This window comes from Maniola hyperantus, chromosome 15 (genome assembly GCF_902806685.2).
Source record: "Maniola hyperantus chromosome 15, iAphHyp1.2, whole genome shotgun sequence".
Classification (NCBI taxonomy): Eukaryota; Metazoa; Arthropoda; class Insecta; order Lepidoptera; family Nymphalidae; genus Maniola; species Maniola hyperantus.
The window spans coordinates 1931304-1947437 of NC_048550.1; the positions used below are offsets into that span (position 1 = coordinate 1931304).

At 38.4% G+C, this 16134-nt stretch overlaps 1 protein-coding gene across 4 annotated transcripts in view; it reads left to right on the top strand.

Moving 5' to 3' along the window:
- Positions 1-14604, top strand: part of Myo61F (Myosin 61F) — a 52498-nt gene extending 37894 nt beyond the window's left edge. For all 4 annotated transcript variants that reach the window (XM_069503211.1, XM_069503213.1, XM_034976612.2 and 1 more), the window contains 19 exons: positions 1559-1715; positions 2429-2544; positions 4825-4895; positions 5345-5736; positions 6950-7162; positions 7474-7736; positions 7968-8137; positions 8571-8725; positions 8905-9045; positions 9373-9514; positions 9963-10080; positions 10171-10284; positions 10595-10836; positions 11081-11350; positions 11898-12025; positions 12575-12793; positions 13359-13459; positions 13814-13916; positions 14579-14604. In XM_069503211.1, coding sequence (XP_069359312.1) covers positions 1559-1715; positions 2429-2544; positions 4825-4895; positions 5345-5736; positions 6950-7162; positions 7474-7736; positions 7968-8137; positions 8571-8725; positions 8905-9045; positions 9373-9514; positions 9963-10080; positions 10171-10284; positions 10595-10836; positions 11081-11350; positions 11898-12025; positions 12575-12793; positions 13359-13459; positions 13814-13916; positions 14579-14593 — 3130 coding nt within the window. In that variant the 3' untranslated portion in view covers positions 14594-14604. The remainder of the gene's footprint in view (positions 1-1558; positions 1716-2428; positions 2545-4824; positions 4896-5344; positions 5737-6949; positions 7163-7473; positions 7737-7967; positions 8138-8570; positions 8726-8904; positions 9046-9372; positions 9515-9962; positions 10081-10170; positions 10285-10594; positions 10837-11080; positions 11351-11897; positions 12026-12574; positions 12794-13358; positions 13460-13813; positions 13917-14578) is intronic.
- Positions 14605-16134: the final 1530 nt, after the last annotated feature.

Genomic DNA, 16134 nt, shown 5'->3' on the forward strand with positions numbered 1-16134 from the left:
TTTTCAAGAATGAGTGGTGGTTTCAAATTAAAATTAATATCAGGCACCACTGTCTACGGTTCATTGGAGGCTGGAGCTATAAAAAAATATGGCCATTTATGGCCTACCTATACATTTTGATGAGTCTTGGTTGCCCGAAACGCGCTAACCAGCTGCGCGATTGCGGGAGAATGACAGCTACAATGTCACGATCGCAATCATCTCTGATTGGTTAACGCTCGCTCACTATTGGCTACAATGCATTGTTGCAACAAGAATCGCACAAATTCAGCCAATCAGAACAATTGAGATTGTAATAATGATTGATGCAGGTTTTACGAAATCGACCTACTGGTCTTAGGAAGGTAGATTTACAGAACTTGTAAAGTTGTATATAAAACCCCATACCCCTAAGGCCTAATCTCTTTTTGCATCGTACCGGATAGCTCAAAGTTAAGTGTGACACGTCAGTAGAGTAATTATTTCGGCGATATACTCAGTCACATAGCGTCATATCTATTTCATTAATTTTTCGCTTTCATCCTACGCACAACCTTGATGGTATGTTACGGTCTGTACCTACTTATACATTTTATCGTAGAATTAATATGAAAACGATAAGTTTAATCTCCAATTAAATGACGAACTAAACTTGTTATCAATATTGTAAGTTGTAAATTGTAGGTGTTCCAAAACTCATCTTCGAACGTGTTTCTCTGCTAACGTTTTTTGAGTTTGAATTCTCCACGTTCCACTCGATCGTATTTAAAATTAAATAAGTAAGTACTTTAAGTATAACATCACAGATTTTTGTAATACTATGCCTAAATATTTCGTCGTTTAGTTTAAAAATAGTCGTTTTTTATAAATGTTCATTGGTGCATGCGTCGTAGTTTTTATTATTTACTTTACTTTTTCTTGTACAAAAAGTTGCCTACCTAGCTACCTATAAGGTCCCTCACAAACTCACAGTCGGTTCCTCATAGGACCAAGGAAACTTAGGATACCTAAAAGGTTAAAATGCCAACCGATAAGAATTATTGCGAGCTTGCAAAGTTAGACATATTAGTTTAATTTCAAAATGTATGCATTTATCAACCGGATGCATGTTTGAATGTTCTTTGCTTCTAGGTTCCGAGAATAACGCGATTGTCTCAAAGTATAAACCGATGACATATCAATTTTTGCTTACAGTCAACCGCTGATAAACATAATGAACTTTGAAAGTAGCGATGTAATCAGATAGGTATTACAGGTCTATATGGACTTAAATTATTTCGCTGATCGCGAGTAATTTACCTACCCGTTCCGTTGAAGAGTTCCGCCCTCCATCTCCATAGATTTTCATCAGATCATCACCAAGACACAAAACCAGTTCTCTCCCATCCGCTCTAGTCCAAGACAAGACAACACAGAGTCTTGCCTATTAAGGTCGTAAGTAGACTCAATCTGAATGTCACCGACCTGTTACAAATTAAATTTTAATAATGATCGTTGCGTAGATGTGCCATTTTTATGCGTGATTATAGTTCTTTCACCAAGAGTTGTCCCCACTAATTCTCCTCTTCTCTTGTTTAAGGCTCCTCCGGCCGGAGTCGGTGCAAGGCGTGATGGAGCACGCGCTGCAGCACCGCGACCGCGTCGGCGTGCAGGACTTCGTGCTGCTCGAGGACTTCCGCTCCGAGGCCGCCTTCATAGACAACCTGAGGAAGCGCTTCCACGAGAACATCATCTATGTGAGTGACTCTATATTGTCTATGAGCACGCGCTGTAGCACCGCGACCGCGTCGGCCAGGACTTCGTGCTGCTAGAGGGACTTTCGCTCCGAGGCCGCCTTCATAGACAACCTGAGGAAGCGCTTCCACGAGAACATCATCTATGTGAGTGACTCTATATTGTCTATGAGCACGCGCTGTAGCACCGCGACCGCGTCGGCCAGGACTTCGTGCTGCTAGAGGGACTTTCGCTCCGAGGCCGCCTTCATAGACAACCTGAGGAAGCGCTTCCACGAGAACATCATCTATGTGAGTGACTCTATATTGTCTATGAGCACGCGCTGTAGCACCGCGACCGCGTCGGCCAGGACTTCGTGCTGCTAGAGGGACTTTCGCTCCGAGGCCGCCTTCATAGACAACCTGAGGAAGCGCTTCCACGAGAACATCATCTATGTGAGTGACTCTATATTGTCTATGAGCACGCGCTGTAGCACCGCGACCGCGTCGGCCAGGACTTCGTGCTGCTAGAGGGACTTTCGCTCCGAGGCCGCCTTCATAGACAACCTGAGGAAGCGCTTCCACGAGAACATCATCTGTGTGAGTGCATAATAGCAGTAGCGTGCAGCTCATAGAGGCTTAGAAGCACTGCTTACCCTAATTAAAAATATAGCTCAATTCCAGTTTTCATTATTCATTATAAAAACATCACATTTATAAAACAATACTCTTTGCAGACGTATATTGGCAACGTACTGATCTCCGTGAACCCCTATAAGAACCTGCCCATCTACACAGAGGAAAAGGCCAAGCTCTATTACAAGAAAGCTTTCTTCGAAGCTCCTCCACACGTGTAAGTAGTGAAAAATTTACGTACAGTGCGACAAGGCTCTCTTGGCACTTCAATGGCATTGACAGGGAGGCGCTGTTGGAGAATATAGGCTGAATATTCAAACAAGGACAAAGGGGACACTTGACGGCAACGTTAGTTCCGATATTCGCCACGCGCTAAGCTAGCCTGTCGCCCTGTCAATGTGTACGTCCCTACATTCACTATGTTTGCGAACCCGTAATTTTCCGTGATTCATCCAAAGGGGATGAGAACTATCTGAACCATATTATGTAATATGTTCGGATAGTACTCATCCAAAGATCGAAAGATCGTAGAACATTTCGAGCAGTTCAGAACAAGTGTTTTTATGTGAACACTAAGTTAATGCTAATGTTAATGCTTATGTTAATGACATTAACATAACATTACGTCAATCCGTTGCACCGACGACGACGTGATTGAAGGACAAACCAACAAATCATTAAACCGACAAACCAATAAACCAACAAACAAACACACTTTCGCATTTATAATAAGGGTACTGATTGCGGGGCATGCAGACAGCAGAGTGACTGGATATTTAGACAACGGGTGCAAATTCGTGCAGATATTAGCGTTACGAGCTTGAATGAGAAAGTTTCAGGACGAACGTTCCATAAAATTTTCATTGCGCTGTGTACTGCACCCACTAAAAACGAAAAATAATACCTATATCTATATGGTTTAGCCAGAATGTCAGCATTTTCGTTGCCAACTATTTCAGCATGCTCTGGTACCTAGCGTAAAACCACTCGGTATTGGGCCAGGGTGTCTCAACAGCAACTGCAGTTTTCAACTACAGAGGACAGAGCTGAAAGAGCTGCCTGGCTCTTCGTATGTTTTATTGACGTTGTTGTTTTGCAAGATGTTTTACGTACAAATTATTATAGCTTAAACCTTCGCTCGGAAATTATTTTTCGTTTTTAGTGGGTGCAGTAAACAGCGCCGTCTATGAAAATTTTATGGAACATTCGCCCTGAAACTTCCTCATTGGGACGAGGCGGCGAAAAGACGAAGTGAAAAGCAGATAATAAATTCGCAATATTAATTGTTTTTAATAGGTGGCTGGCAAGTCGCGTACAACATCAGTATTATTACAAATTAATAAGGATAAATACAACAATTAATTAATGCTCCTAATCTTATCGCTGTAGTAGTATATACTCTGCTCATTTATAAATATCTAATTAGGTACCTACATAAATAACCAGAGGTTAAACAAACGTATTTTGAATTGTTTTATTATGCGATGTAAAAAGTTAGGAGCCGAAATATTGTGGCTAATTCCGTTGTACACTATCTATACTTAACTAAAATGGCACGTTTAAATCTATTGCTATCCCTTTCATTATGTTGCTTGCGGAAAAGGATAGCACTAGATTTAGATCTGTTAATTTAGTTTAGTTTAGAGATTGTGTACAAGAGAAACGGCCCCAATTGTAGTTCATAGATTTCAAACTGTTGTACAGAAGGATTACTCCGAAAAAGTGTTTAGAAATAGTGACGTAATAATATTTACTTCAACTCGTATAAAATTGCGGCCTAAAATTTAATAAATACCTCTCTTCTCGAAGAGGTGCGTCGCCATATTTCTTGGGTTTCGTGACCAAGTGAGCCTAGTATGGTCTAGTTGAAATTTTATCAGAAATTTCTAACAACCAACTTAGGTCCGGCATGCATTCTATTTCTGTAGCAAACATCGTGGTCGGTTCAGCCGTGAAAAGGTATCAGACAGACACACGTTAGTATGGAACAATCATGAAAGTTAATCGTGGTATCCATTACCTCATGCTTCTTTGAATTGTTTAACACACAATGCTATCAGGTTATCAGCACTCGATAGTGATTATTTGTTGGTCAGTATCGAAGATAGAGTGCCCATAATATGTTATTTACTGGGTTTATAATATTATGTTGTACCCATTGGGGATACAACATATTGATGTTTTCATAGGTTGTACAACAACAAGCAATTTTAACATGATACCATAAATACTAACTATTATCTCTGCTATTACTAATGTAACTCATAGTGTACCTAAAGTTAAAAATTAGTACCCGTAATTGCCAAGCCAGTCAGCTAGAAAGTTTCAATCCTAAAAGAATTATCAAGATTAGTGACAAATTAGAATAATTACGTAGTCTTAAAGTAGATCTTGAAATCCAAAAGTTCAAGCGATGATCAAGTATTGGATATGTTTTTTTTTTTTTTGTACAAGTAACAGCTGCTGATAACGATTACAATTTGTCTAATCTTTTCAGGTTCGCAATCGCAGATAATGCTTACAGATCGCTAGTTTATGAACATAGAGAGCAATGTATTCTAATCTCAGGTAAGGTTAGCTCACCTATAACACTTTCTTTTAACCTTCCAATATGTTTAATTACCCGTGAAGGTCAAGCAGTGAAAAAGATTCATGATATTATTATCTTCTTATCCGTAATTCTTTGACATTTAAGGCTGCTCAATATGTTACAAGAGAATAAATCCCACCGCTGCCACCATGTAGTGAAACACGCATAGCTGATTCAATACTGCTTTATTCAATACCCACATATAAGTAGAATTATTTCTTTTCATTCTTCCTATATACAGCACAGATAAAGAATATTATAGCGCAGTACTACAACTTTTATAAGTTACGCCATTGTATCTGCGCATAATATTTTTCAATGGCGCGAAAATATCTCAGCCAACCATACTTTTGCTTACAAATTTTGCCAATGCGACGTACTATAAAAGCGGTAGTAGATACTGTTAATCATCCTCATTCTTTTACAGGTGAATCTGGTTCAGGCAAAACCGAAGCCTCCAAAAAAGTTCTAGAATACATCGCCATCCGAACAAATCACCTGCGCAATGTGGAAACTGTCAAAGACAAACTACTCCAAAGCAATCCTTTACTCGAAGCCTTCGGTAATGCGAAAACAAACAGAAACGACAACTCCAGTAGATTCGGCAAATATATGGATATACAGTTCAACTATGAAGGAGCGCCAGAAGGAGGTCATATCCTCAACTATTTGTTAGAGAAATCGAGGGTTATAAGCCAGATGTCAGGAGAGAGGAACTTCCATATCTTCTATCAGCTAATAGCGGGTGGTGATGATGAGCTGATGAAGCATTTGAGGCTACAGAGCAGGCCTGAAGTATATAAATATACGACTGATTTGGTAAGGCTACATAAATAATTGTAACTGCTAGTAAATTACTTTGTCAAATAAACCGATTTTCCAACATATTATTATAATTTAACTGTCCCATTTACAACTTAACAGTTACTTTACGGAACGGTTATCGTTAAACTTTGACCATCAATAAAAAGCAAAGTATTTTTCACAAATCAGTGACTTCCATGATTAAAATTAAAGTCCAAAGGTAAAAAGCTTTAATTTGTGCAACCCATTTTACTTTTATTGACGGTGAAAGTTTAACTGTAACTGTAAAGTAACTTTAACCAGGTATAATAAAGCCATTCTGGGGTCCGAGCTACAAATCAGTGAAAGTTATTAAACCTTACTGCTAAAAGAGGAAATTTTAGCTTGATATCTGTTTAAAATGTTAGAAAACAATATCATGTGCAAAATTCAAACTCTTGACCTACTAAACTGTAATGATAAACTAGGTATTCAGTTCACTTCACATGAGTGCAATTAGATTATTTTGACAGCAAAAGCCACATAAAACACCCACGCAACTCATGTTTCTTCGTCTTAATTTACAAAATATTGCGGTTTACCAATAAACCACAATATTTGAAACGAATGTATATATTCATTAACTTTGATATATTTGACCCTTTTAAATACCTCGTACTCATTGGCGTGCACAGGGTTTGAAGCCAGGGTAGGCATTAGTTAGGGGAACCTGTTTACTGGCAGGTCAGGTAAAATTTGCATTGAGCTATTACAACTGGGGTAAGCAGTGCATTTATGCCTCTATGACCTGCACGCTACTGCAGTCGTACTGGCCAAACGACTTAAGGAACAAAGTTCCACATAAATCCTGCGTTTCTACTACAATTTTGCTTCTTGAATCTTGATTCTACTAATCTAATTATTATTATTATTATTACAAATACCTACCTACCAACGTCTGAAAATGCTTGGTTGTTGGATTTTTTCTTGATCTTTACTTTAAAATCAAGAATCTGAATCAACATTTCTCGGCTGTAGGATCAAGGGTCCAATCCTCAATCCAACAAAAGATCTTAAACAGAATACTTGAATTGACATGCATTAAGAAGACGTTCGAAGCTCTGGAGCCTTTACCACCGACTATTTGGGTCCTTTTCCACACCAAGTGGAGTCATTTCTTAGCATTTTCAGGATGTTTTATTTCTTGTAAGAATAGTAATGTATGTAAAATAAAATATGTTATCTTCAGGTGACACCAGCAAGCCAAAAACTGAATGATGCAGAACAGTTCCGTACAGTCAGAGCAGCAATGAAAGTGATCGAGATCGGAGATGACGAACAGAAGGAAATCTTCGAGATCGTAGCCAGCGTACTGCATCTGGGAAATGTGAAGTTCGTGCAGAACGACAAGGGATACGCGGAAATATTATCGCACGATACAAACAGTTCAAATGTTGCTGAGGTGAGATAATGTGATGACATAAAAAATTTCTTGGTTGTCCTTTTGGCCCTCCTTGTTTAATTTTTAACAGAATAAATGACAAAAACTTGTACTTCCTATTTTCCCTATCTTTTTAACTCTCAAAAGTTTATGCTACTACTGGGCTATAATAATCCTCAGCATTGATCATAAGTTTTAAAATTCTTCACGGCGTTATTCTGAACCAACAAACTTATCCAAAACTCGCAGAAGAATGCCAAGAATTTGAACCCATACGTCTATTAGTAAATCAAAACCTTTTGAAGATACTAAAACTACCAAATATTTCACAGCTCCTCAAAGTAAGCTCAAGTAAACTCCGGGAAGCGCTCACAAGCCGCACAATCGAAGCACGAGGAGACGTCGTGACAACCCCTCTAGACCTCGAACAGGCGCAATACGCGAGGGATGCCCTTGCCAAGGCCATTTATGACAAGCACTTCAGTTGGCTGGTATCCAGGCTGAATGCCTCCTTGGCACCTAAAAATAAAGACCCGAGAGACTCCGTTATCGGCATCCTAGATATCTATGGATTCGAAATATTCCCGAAAAACAGGTTGGTCGTTGGTACCGATATTTTTAATCGTAACCCTATCTATGATGCTCGCGACTGCATCCGTTTGTATCAGTTCTCCATAATGTTCTCAAAAGGGCTTGTAGTCTATCAATACGCAATTGGCCAGCGTGGTGGATTATTGCATAAACCCTTCTCATTAATTCTGAGAGGAGACCCGTCATTGTATGTGCCGGCGATGAGTTGAGATGATGAATTACTTATTCCTTTCAGTTTCGAACAATTCTGCATCAACTTCTGTAATGAGAAGCTGCAACAGCTCTTCATCCAGCTGACCCTAAAGTCTGAACAAGAAGAATATCTACGTGAAGGCATCGAGTGGGTACCCGTTGAGTACTTCAACAACATAATCATCTGTGACCTTATTGAGGAGAGACATAGAGGTGCGTCCTATCAATTCTACCATAATAAACATGAATTTCGTCCTATTCTTTATATTTTGCCGTTACTCCCTCAGTCATGATCTATGCTAATTAAAATACTCTACAGATCTCTTACTGATTTCAAAAAGTAACGAAATAAACAACTTGATGCGATGTATTAATGATGGTTTTACTTTACCGTCACCATTAATATTTTGATGGGAATGGCATCTTCACAATTTTCTGTTCCTATAGTTTTTTCATTAACTTCAATCTACAAATCGATACCTCTTTAACCTCTTTCATGGCTTGGCTCATAAAATTAATGCTTGGTCTTCTACTTTACCCAATTTTTTTCATATTTTCGCCCCTTTACTATAACATCTATAGAACCATTCTTCAAATTCGTTACAAAATTATTTAAATTTATTCAAATTATGTTGGAATTAACCAGGTATAATTTCAATATTGGATGACGAATGCCTTCGTCCTGGAGACGCTACGGATCTCAGTTTCCTCGAGAAGTTGTCTCAACGTTTGGATGGACACGCACACTTCAAGTCCCACCAGAAAGTCGATAGCAAAACTCAGAAAATTATGGGAAGAGATGTAAGTCCTTAAAGACTTTTTTTCATTGTTTGAGCAACCAACTTCGGATAATTTTCTATAAACATTGGATTTCTATTTCTTTACTTCTACTATATAACAACTAACGTAATAAGCTATCTAATGATGATGATGATATCTATTCTGAACTAAAAGTTCCAATCATTGATTTTTTTTTTCAGGAATTCTGCCTCGTCCACTACGCTGGTGAAGTGACATATAACGTGAATACCTTCATCGAGAAGAACAATGATTTGCTATTCCGTGACCTGCAGAGCCTCATGGCATCCAGTGGAAACCACATTGCTGGAACCTGCTTTAAGGTAATTATTTTATCGCAGTGAGTATAAAATGCGAGGCTTAAAAGAGGCTTGAGTTCGATTCCCGAATTAGATAATATATACATAGAAAAAAGGTCAATTTAAAAATAAACAGTTAAGTAGTCTAGTTTAATATGCATATGAAAATAGTTTCACTCTATCACCACACTATCTTAGAAGCAAATTTGAAGCCCTAATAAAATAAACTTATTTATTTAGAATCTCGGATGACAATAAAAAAATTATAGTTTTGTAACAATATTACTGATTTTTGTAGTTTTAGCTACCCCCGTCTCATAATGTGTGATAATGGACGGCAATTTATTTTAGGATCTAAACCTAGCATCGAAAAAGCGGCCAGAGACAGCCATAACACAATTCAAGAACTCGTTAAATGAGCTTATCAAGATCCTCAGCAGCAAAGAGCCATCTTACATTCGCTGCATTAAACCTAATGACTTCAAGGCACCTAGTAAGTTTATTTTTTAAATTCAGTATTCGAGTGTTACTCCTAACCGAATTTCGGCTGCGGTAGTCAATCTCAACAGATACCTACTAGCCAACTATGCATGAGATGTTATAGTGCACAAGTGTGTGCGTAAATACTCTCTATTCTCTCACTCTCGTAGTACGATAGAATGGACGGTGATCTCAAACAACTAGAGATAAATCAGGCACAGGATCGATAGCCTTACGCAATCTCAGAGACACAGGTGTGTCAACACACCAACAACACCAACTTTATTTATTCCGAACAGCTTCCGAGAAATTTGTTGTTAAAAAACCCCAATAAAACTTTTTGGTCCAATCCGGGAATCATAGGGCTAATCACTAAGCAGTTAAGTTCAGTGGCATGGGCCATGTGGCTCTACCGAACCTTTCCGAGTACATAATTAATCGTGCTAATTTTTTGTTCCCAGTGTCTTTCGACGACAAATTGGTATCGCATCAAGTTAAATACCTTGGCTTGATGGAAAATCTACGCGTCCGACGCGCTGGCTTCGCCTACCGACGTACCTACGAAGCTTTCCTGGAGAGGTAAGATTGATAATTTATTATTTTTCCTTTTCGTTTGTCCAACATCCGCTTATTGCAAAATAATGATAACGTGCTATTCTCATATTCTAGGTACAAGTGCTTAAGCCCAAACACATGGCCCAACTTTAGGGGACCCCCAAGAGAAGGAGTGCAGTATCTTGTCGAATCGCTCAAATACGAAAAGGAAGAATATAGGATGGGCAAGTAAGTCTAGACGAAATGTAATTCTCAATTTGATATCGAATTTTTGCAATTTTTAAAAAGAAAATATTTGGAGAACTGCCTGAATTTATCGATGGCAAATATTTATAAAAAAAATTGGGCAAGCATCCTTTTAAACTATACTTATTACATATATCAAATCATTAGCATTAGTGGCTACTGAACGATGGTCAGACGGATGAAGCCGCACCATTGCGATGGATGGTCATCTTAACGTTTTGGTACAGCATGATATTTAAGCTAAGACCATTTGAAAATAAATGAGTATGAAAGTCCATTTATTTCATTTCAGCACAAAAATATTCATCCGTTTCCCCAAAACCCTCTTCGACACTGAAGATGCTTACCAGCTCAAGAAGAATGACCTTGCAACCATTATCCAGAGTCGCTGGAGAGGATACTGGCAGAGGAAGCAGTATTTGAGGATGAGGGCCGCGGCTATTATTATCCAAAAGTGGATCAGGAGATTCCTGGCGCAAAAGCTGAAGGCAAGGAGAAAGAAGGCTGCTGACGTCATAAGGGCTTTCATCAAAGGTGAGTGAGACAATCATTTAGAACCACAATCTGTATTTGTAAAAGAAGAAGCTGCCTGTAATTATAAACCTATAAATATAAGGTAGATCCCCATCTTCTAATAAAGCGGGCAAGGTCAAGATTATAAGCCATATTTTGTTCTTTGATAGTCCCTAATTTTAGTTGGTTGGTTGTTGTTTTGGTACCGATACCCCAGTCAACATTAAAATAATTAATTAATCACCAAAACCAATAATTTCACCAGGTTTTATCACTCGCAATGGTCCAGAGACACCAGAAAACCGTCGCTTCCTCGGTATTGCCAAGGTCCACTGGCTTAAGCGGCTGTCCACCAGACTTCCCACCAAACTCCTAGATATGTCCTGGCCACCCTGTCCCGCTACATGCCAGGAAGCGTCCAAGGAACTGCACAGGCTTCATAGGCTGCATCTATCGAGGAAGTACCGACTGGCTTTGACTCCTGCTAATAAGAAACAGTTTGAACTGAAAATCTTGGCTGAGAAAATCTTTAAAGGTAAGAGTTTTATAAAACCTTTGACTGCAATCATTTATTGATTATGCTACCTGAGGTAAAGTCAGGCTTGGGTTGACCATAGCGGTTGCCACCCATAAAGCTAGGTACCAATGGTTTGGTTTCAGAGAGTAAACATTCTAAATTACTCATTATCTCCTACAGACTCGAACGTCTTTCTGACTTTTGTCGGTCGATTTTAATGATTTTATAGGCCAAAACTACTGCCAAAAAGTTTGGTATCCTGAGCAAGGTAATGCACCAACTTCACGCTAGTACACGCCTCATACTTCACCAAGCTCAGATTCGGCCAGGCAATAAGTATTGCTGCATCCTTCGGAATGGCTCTGCCAAGTGCCAACGCTATGGCATTAGACTCGGTTGATCAACGGACCTGAAATTATTGGCGATCGCCGATCGATTACTAATGTAGGCATAATTGCAATTTTAACGATACGACGCTTGCGAAAAAAAATTTGTTTAGGTTCTCAAAGATATCTAAAGCGACTTATACCTAGCCAATAATTTAACAGTTTTTAACGTTGTTTAGGCAAGAAGAACAGCTACCCGAGCAGTATTCGCGAGCGCTTCATGAATGACCGCCTCTCAGAAGATCATCGCGTTTTGAGGAATACTTTCATGGCCTCGCCCTCGTGGCCTACGGGAGAAGAACTGATTGTGAGTTTATTTATACTTATTAGGTACTTCTTCTTAACGTGCCTTAGCGAAAAATACTTTGTTTTATAAACTTTTTGTCTGTGGGCGTCTTAGTGGGCGTGTCCATTGTGGATCATACTAAGGCTTTCTCTAGTGAGCGCCACCACACTCTATCTATCCTCAGACCCTCATCCAGTCACTCGCCGCCTCCCTCTTCACTAAGCTCCTCATTGAGTTCGAAGGAGCTCCACGTTTCACCTTGTATCTATTTTGTATGGCTTCTCACGTCGAGTACGGCTGTCTGCAAATATTAATCTTCGACTAGAGTCTACTTATGAAGTAGTATTCTTATTTATTTTAAAGAGTATTGAAGAATATACCCTTTTAGGTACGAACGCATTTTGTAGAAATTATAAATAAACAACACGTGAATGAGTAATAATATTATGTCGAATAATGAATTTGCCTTAATTTAAAATGCTAGAAATACTTTGAACTCAAGAAAAACACGTAGCTTTATTAATGCTAATGGAGCACAATTTAAGCTTACAATTTCTTTCTTTGTACCAGTACTCATGCGAAGCAGTAAAGTACGACCGTCGTGGGTACAAACCCCGCGAGCGAGCGCTCCTGGCATCAGACAAGGCACTCTACGTCCTTGACGCAGCCAAGAGCAAAACATACAAGCTCAAACATCGCTTGCCTCTCGACGTACTACGAGTCGTTGTCACCAATGAGACTGACGGGCTCGTGCTCATCAAGATACCACAGGAGCTGAAGAAAGACAAGGTAAGATAGAAGTGTATAAAAGGGTAGGGCTATAAGACATCACAGGAGCTGAAGAACGATAAGGTAAGACAGAGGTGCATAAAAGGGCAGTACTTTAATATACTCCAGGAGCTGAAGAAAAACGAAGTAAGACAGGGATGTGCAAAAGGGACAGGGTTATACATATAATTATGTGATATTATGTGTAAAAGGGACACAGCTATTATGAATGAGATAGAATAGACGTTTGTATTTGTCGAGACACCACAGGAACGGAAGAACGACGAGTATAGGTATCTACGTTTTGGGGACAAAAGGAAACAAGAGCATTGCTGTTATACCAGGTTTCCAGGTAACAAGAGGTTCCATGAGATGACATAATATTCATTATCCAATTTGAAAATAAATAAATAAATAAATGATTATGATTATGATTATGATTATGATTATGAAATTTTATGTTCGTTCTTATTTGCATCTTTTTTCATACCTACAATTTTGCATTGAAGTCTCCAAATATTTCGGTACCAAGCAAGTGAAACCAAAATATCAGCAGCATTTTTTGACCAACATTTTTTTATTCCAGGGTGACCTGATAATTTCAGTGTCGCACGTGATCGAAGCTCTCACCATCGTCACGGACTACACCAAAAAGCCTGAGATAATTGAGATTGTCGACACTGGAAGGTATGGTTTCTTTTAATTCTATATGTTGGTATGACCACCGGCGTGCCCATTAGATTTTGAAAAATGAGATGTTGGTTTTGTCCGATTTTAACGTTCCATGCGGCACCATGAATCAAACATGGAATTTTTTTTTGCTCTTGCTTTATTTGCTCTTGAGTGATCGAGATTCGAGACAGAGTGTAATCATGATCAACAACAAACAATCATTACATCTCACGTACACGTGTTTATGTCCTGTGTACAATTTCCCACGACATCTCGCGTTTTTTAACTTTATCTTGTTCACCTTTCATCAGGGGTTGTAAGTATAGTTAGTGTGGCTGTAATAATATAATATGTCTGTGTTTATTGCAGCATCGTGCATAACCTCGTGAATGGCAAGCAGGGCGGCACCATCGAGGTGACCAACGGGCCGCAGCCCGCCATCCATCGCGCTAAGAGTGGGAACCTACTTGTTGTAAGTTGTCTCCTTCTAGGTACTTCTTAGTATAATATTCTTCTTCTTCTTCTTCTTGAAATGCCGTCTCCTATCGGAGGTTGGTAATCATAAGGGCTATCTGCACCTTGGACACAGCTGTGCGGAAAAGAGATCGGGTACTCGTCCCGTACCATTGGCGTAAATTCTTTAGCCACGATGTTCTTCTTAGGCCGGGTGGTCTTCTGCCGGCTAAATAATGAGCTGAAGGAGGTCGTATTTACTATTTTTCATAATGTGGCCGAAGTACTCCAACTTCCGCACTTTTATGGTCTTCAGGATTTCAAGATATTTGCTTAGCTTTTGTAGAACAGTTGCATTTTTGACACGCTGTACCCAAGAGATTTTCAACATTCTTCTGTATACCCACATTTCAAAAGCTTCAAATTTTTACACACAGCATAATATTGCCGGTGTTTTACTAGCCTAGCCTAAATCTAGCGATTTTTTCGCAGGAGTAGCGAGCTGCTTGCACCAAAGTTAGAGCTGTAAGAGCAGTTAGCACAATAGCTTTTTAGATAGTGTGACCATCGCAATCACTGCTAACTGTGCTGCAAGAATAACTGCCAAAAATCCAGCCAACCACAATAATTGTTAAATTGTAAACAATATAAGTTTCCCTAATTATTTTATTTTATTTTCAGGTGGCAACCCCGTGAACATAAAATTGTTTCAAAAATAAATCGCCCTAGCTAATTACTGATATACGCCATATTTCAGTCAATTATTTTAAACGAAATATAAGATGTTTTGATTCCAATTTGTATAGACCTACTATAATTTATTTGTTAATTTAAGTGTTACTAAATTTTTTTTTATAAATTCAGTCGATGCTAAAATACTGATTTTGTGGTTATAATGAAGTATGCTATAATTGTCATGGCACTACTCCGTAATAAGATGTCGTGATGTCGTCCTGCAAAAGATGCAATCGCCATCATCACAGCGTATATCATGGAACTTAAAGAAAATATTGAGGCTATACTTAATTCGTATTTAATATTTATTGCAACATTGAGAATTTTTCTCAATTTGGAAGATTTTTGAATTGTAACACTGTTTTGTGACATTTATTTAAAAGAATTACAAAAAGGGTTTAACGTTCGTATAAAATCGCTTTTCTGCATCAAGACGATAAACCATGAATACCTTTTCTTTATTATTCATTATTGTCTAACAATAATTTTGTGTTAGGTAACGACTTTACAAATAAACGGTTGTTTAGCGGAAGAATAGTTAAACATCACAGTTAAACACGCATTCCGTTGTCAGTGGGTAATATAGTATCCGAAACAACAAGTCAAAGAATTGTGTAACTATAGAACTGCTATACTACATTAATTATTAGTAAGGGGATAATTAACTAGATATTTTTATACGCATTGTTATAAAAAAATTAGTGATTAAAAAAATGTCTTTTTCTAATTAATTTTTGTAATTTAACGATTTACGTACAAAGTACTTAGTAGTTTATGCCATAGAAAGAAATACTTTAGGTACCTACAATAAGAAAAATGTGTCGATTATTATAAAAAATATCTTCTACTAATGATTTTTTTTGGCAAGAGAATAAAAGAGCCTTACAAAATATAACATGTTTGACTCATAGGCTTATGAGCGTAGCGAAAAAAATCTAAGCCTATGGTTTGACTTACCTTCAAGCTTCAAGTTAGTAGGCGTTGCCATATTTTCTTAACGTTCCTAGAATAAAATTAAATTATAATAAGTAGGTATAGTGCAATGACCTTTCAAACTATAATAATTAATCTAAGTGTCGACACATTTTTTTTTGTTTCTAATGTTTAAGCTGAATCGAAGGTGCCTAAATAAGTGTAAGATGTAAAAGCTTAACTTTTGAACAAGTCGAGTGATTTGAATACGCGTCATCAAAGTTGAAAAGGGGGGAGTGTGAGTGATTATAGAGTGGGAGTGGCCTGGTTCGAATAGCGCTTGGCGAGACATTGTAAGCCAGATATATACAGTATATCTACTGTACTACAGTGTTCTCAGAATACAGAGTTTATTCTGTATTCTGAGAGAGTGTTATAGCCTGACCAGAAATATAAAAAACTTGCTATTGGGCGCCACTAGCATATTATGGCCGGTCTATGGTCAATAAGTGTAGGTATGGTCTTGTATAAATTAGTTCCACGTGTTTTCCGCAATATGGTGAGGTACTTAGGTATTCTATTGTTCTGGT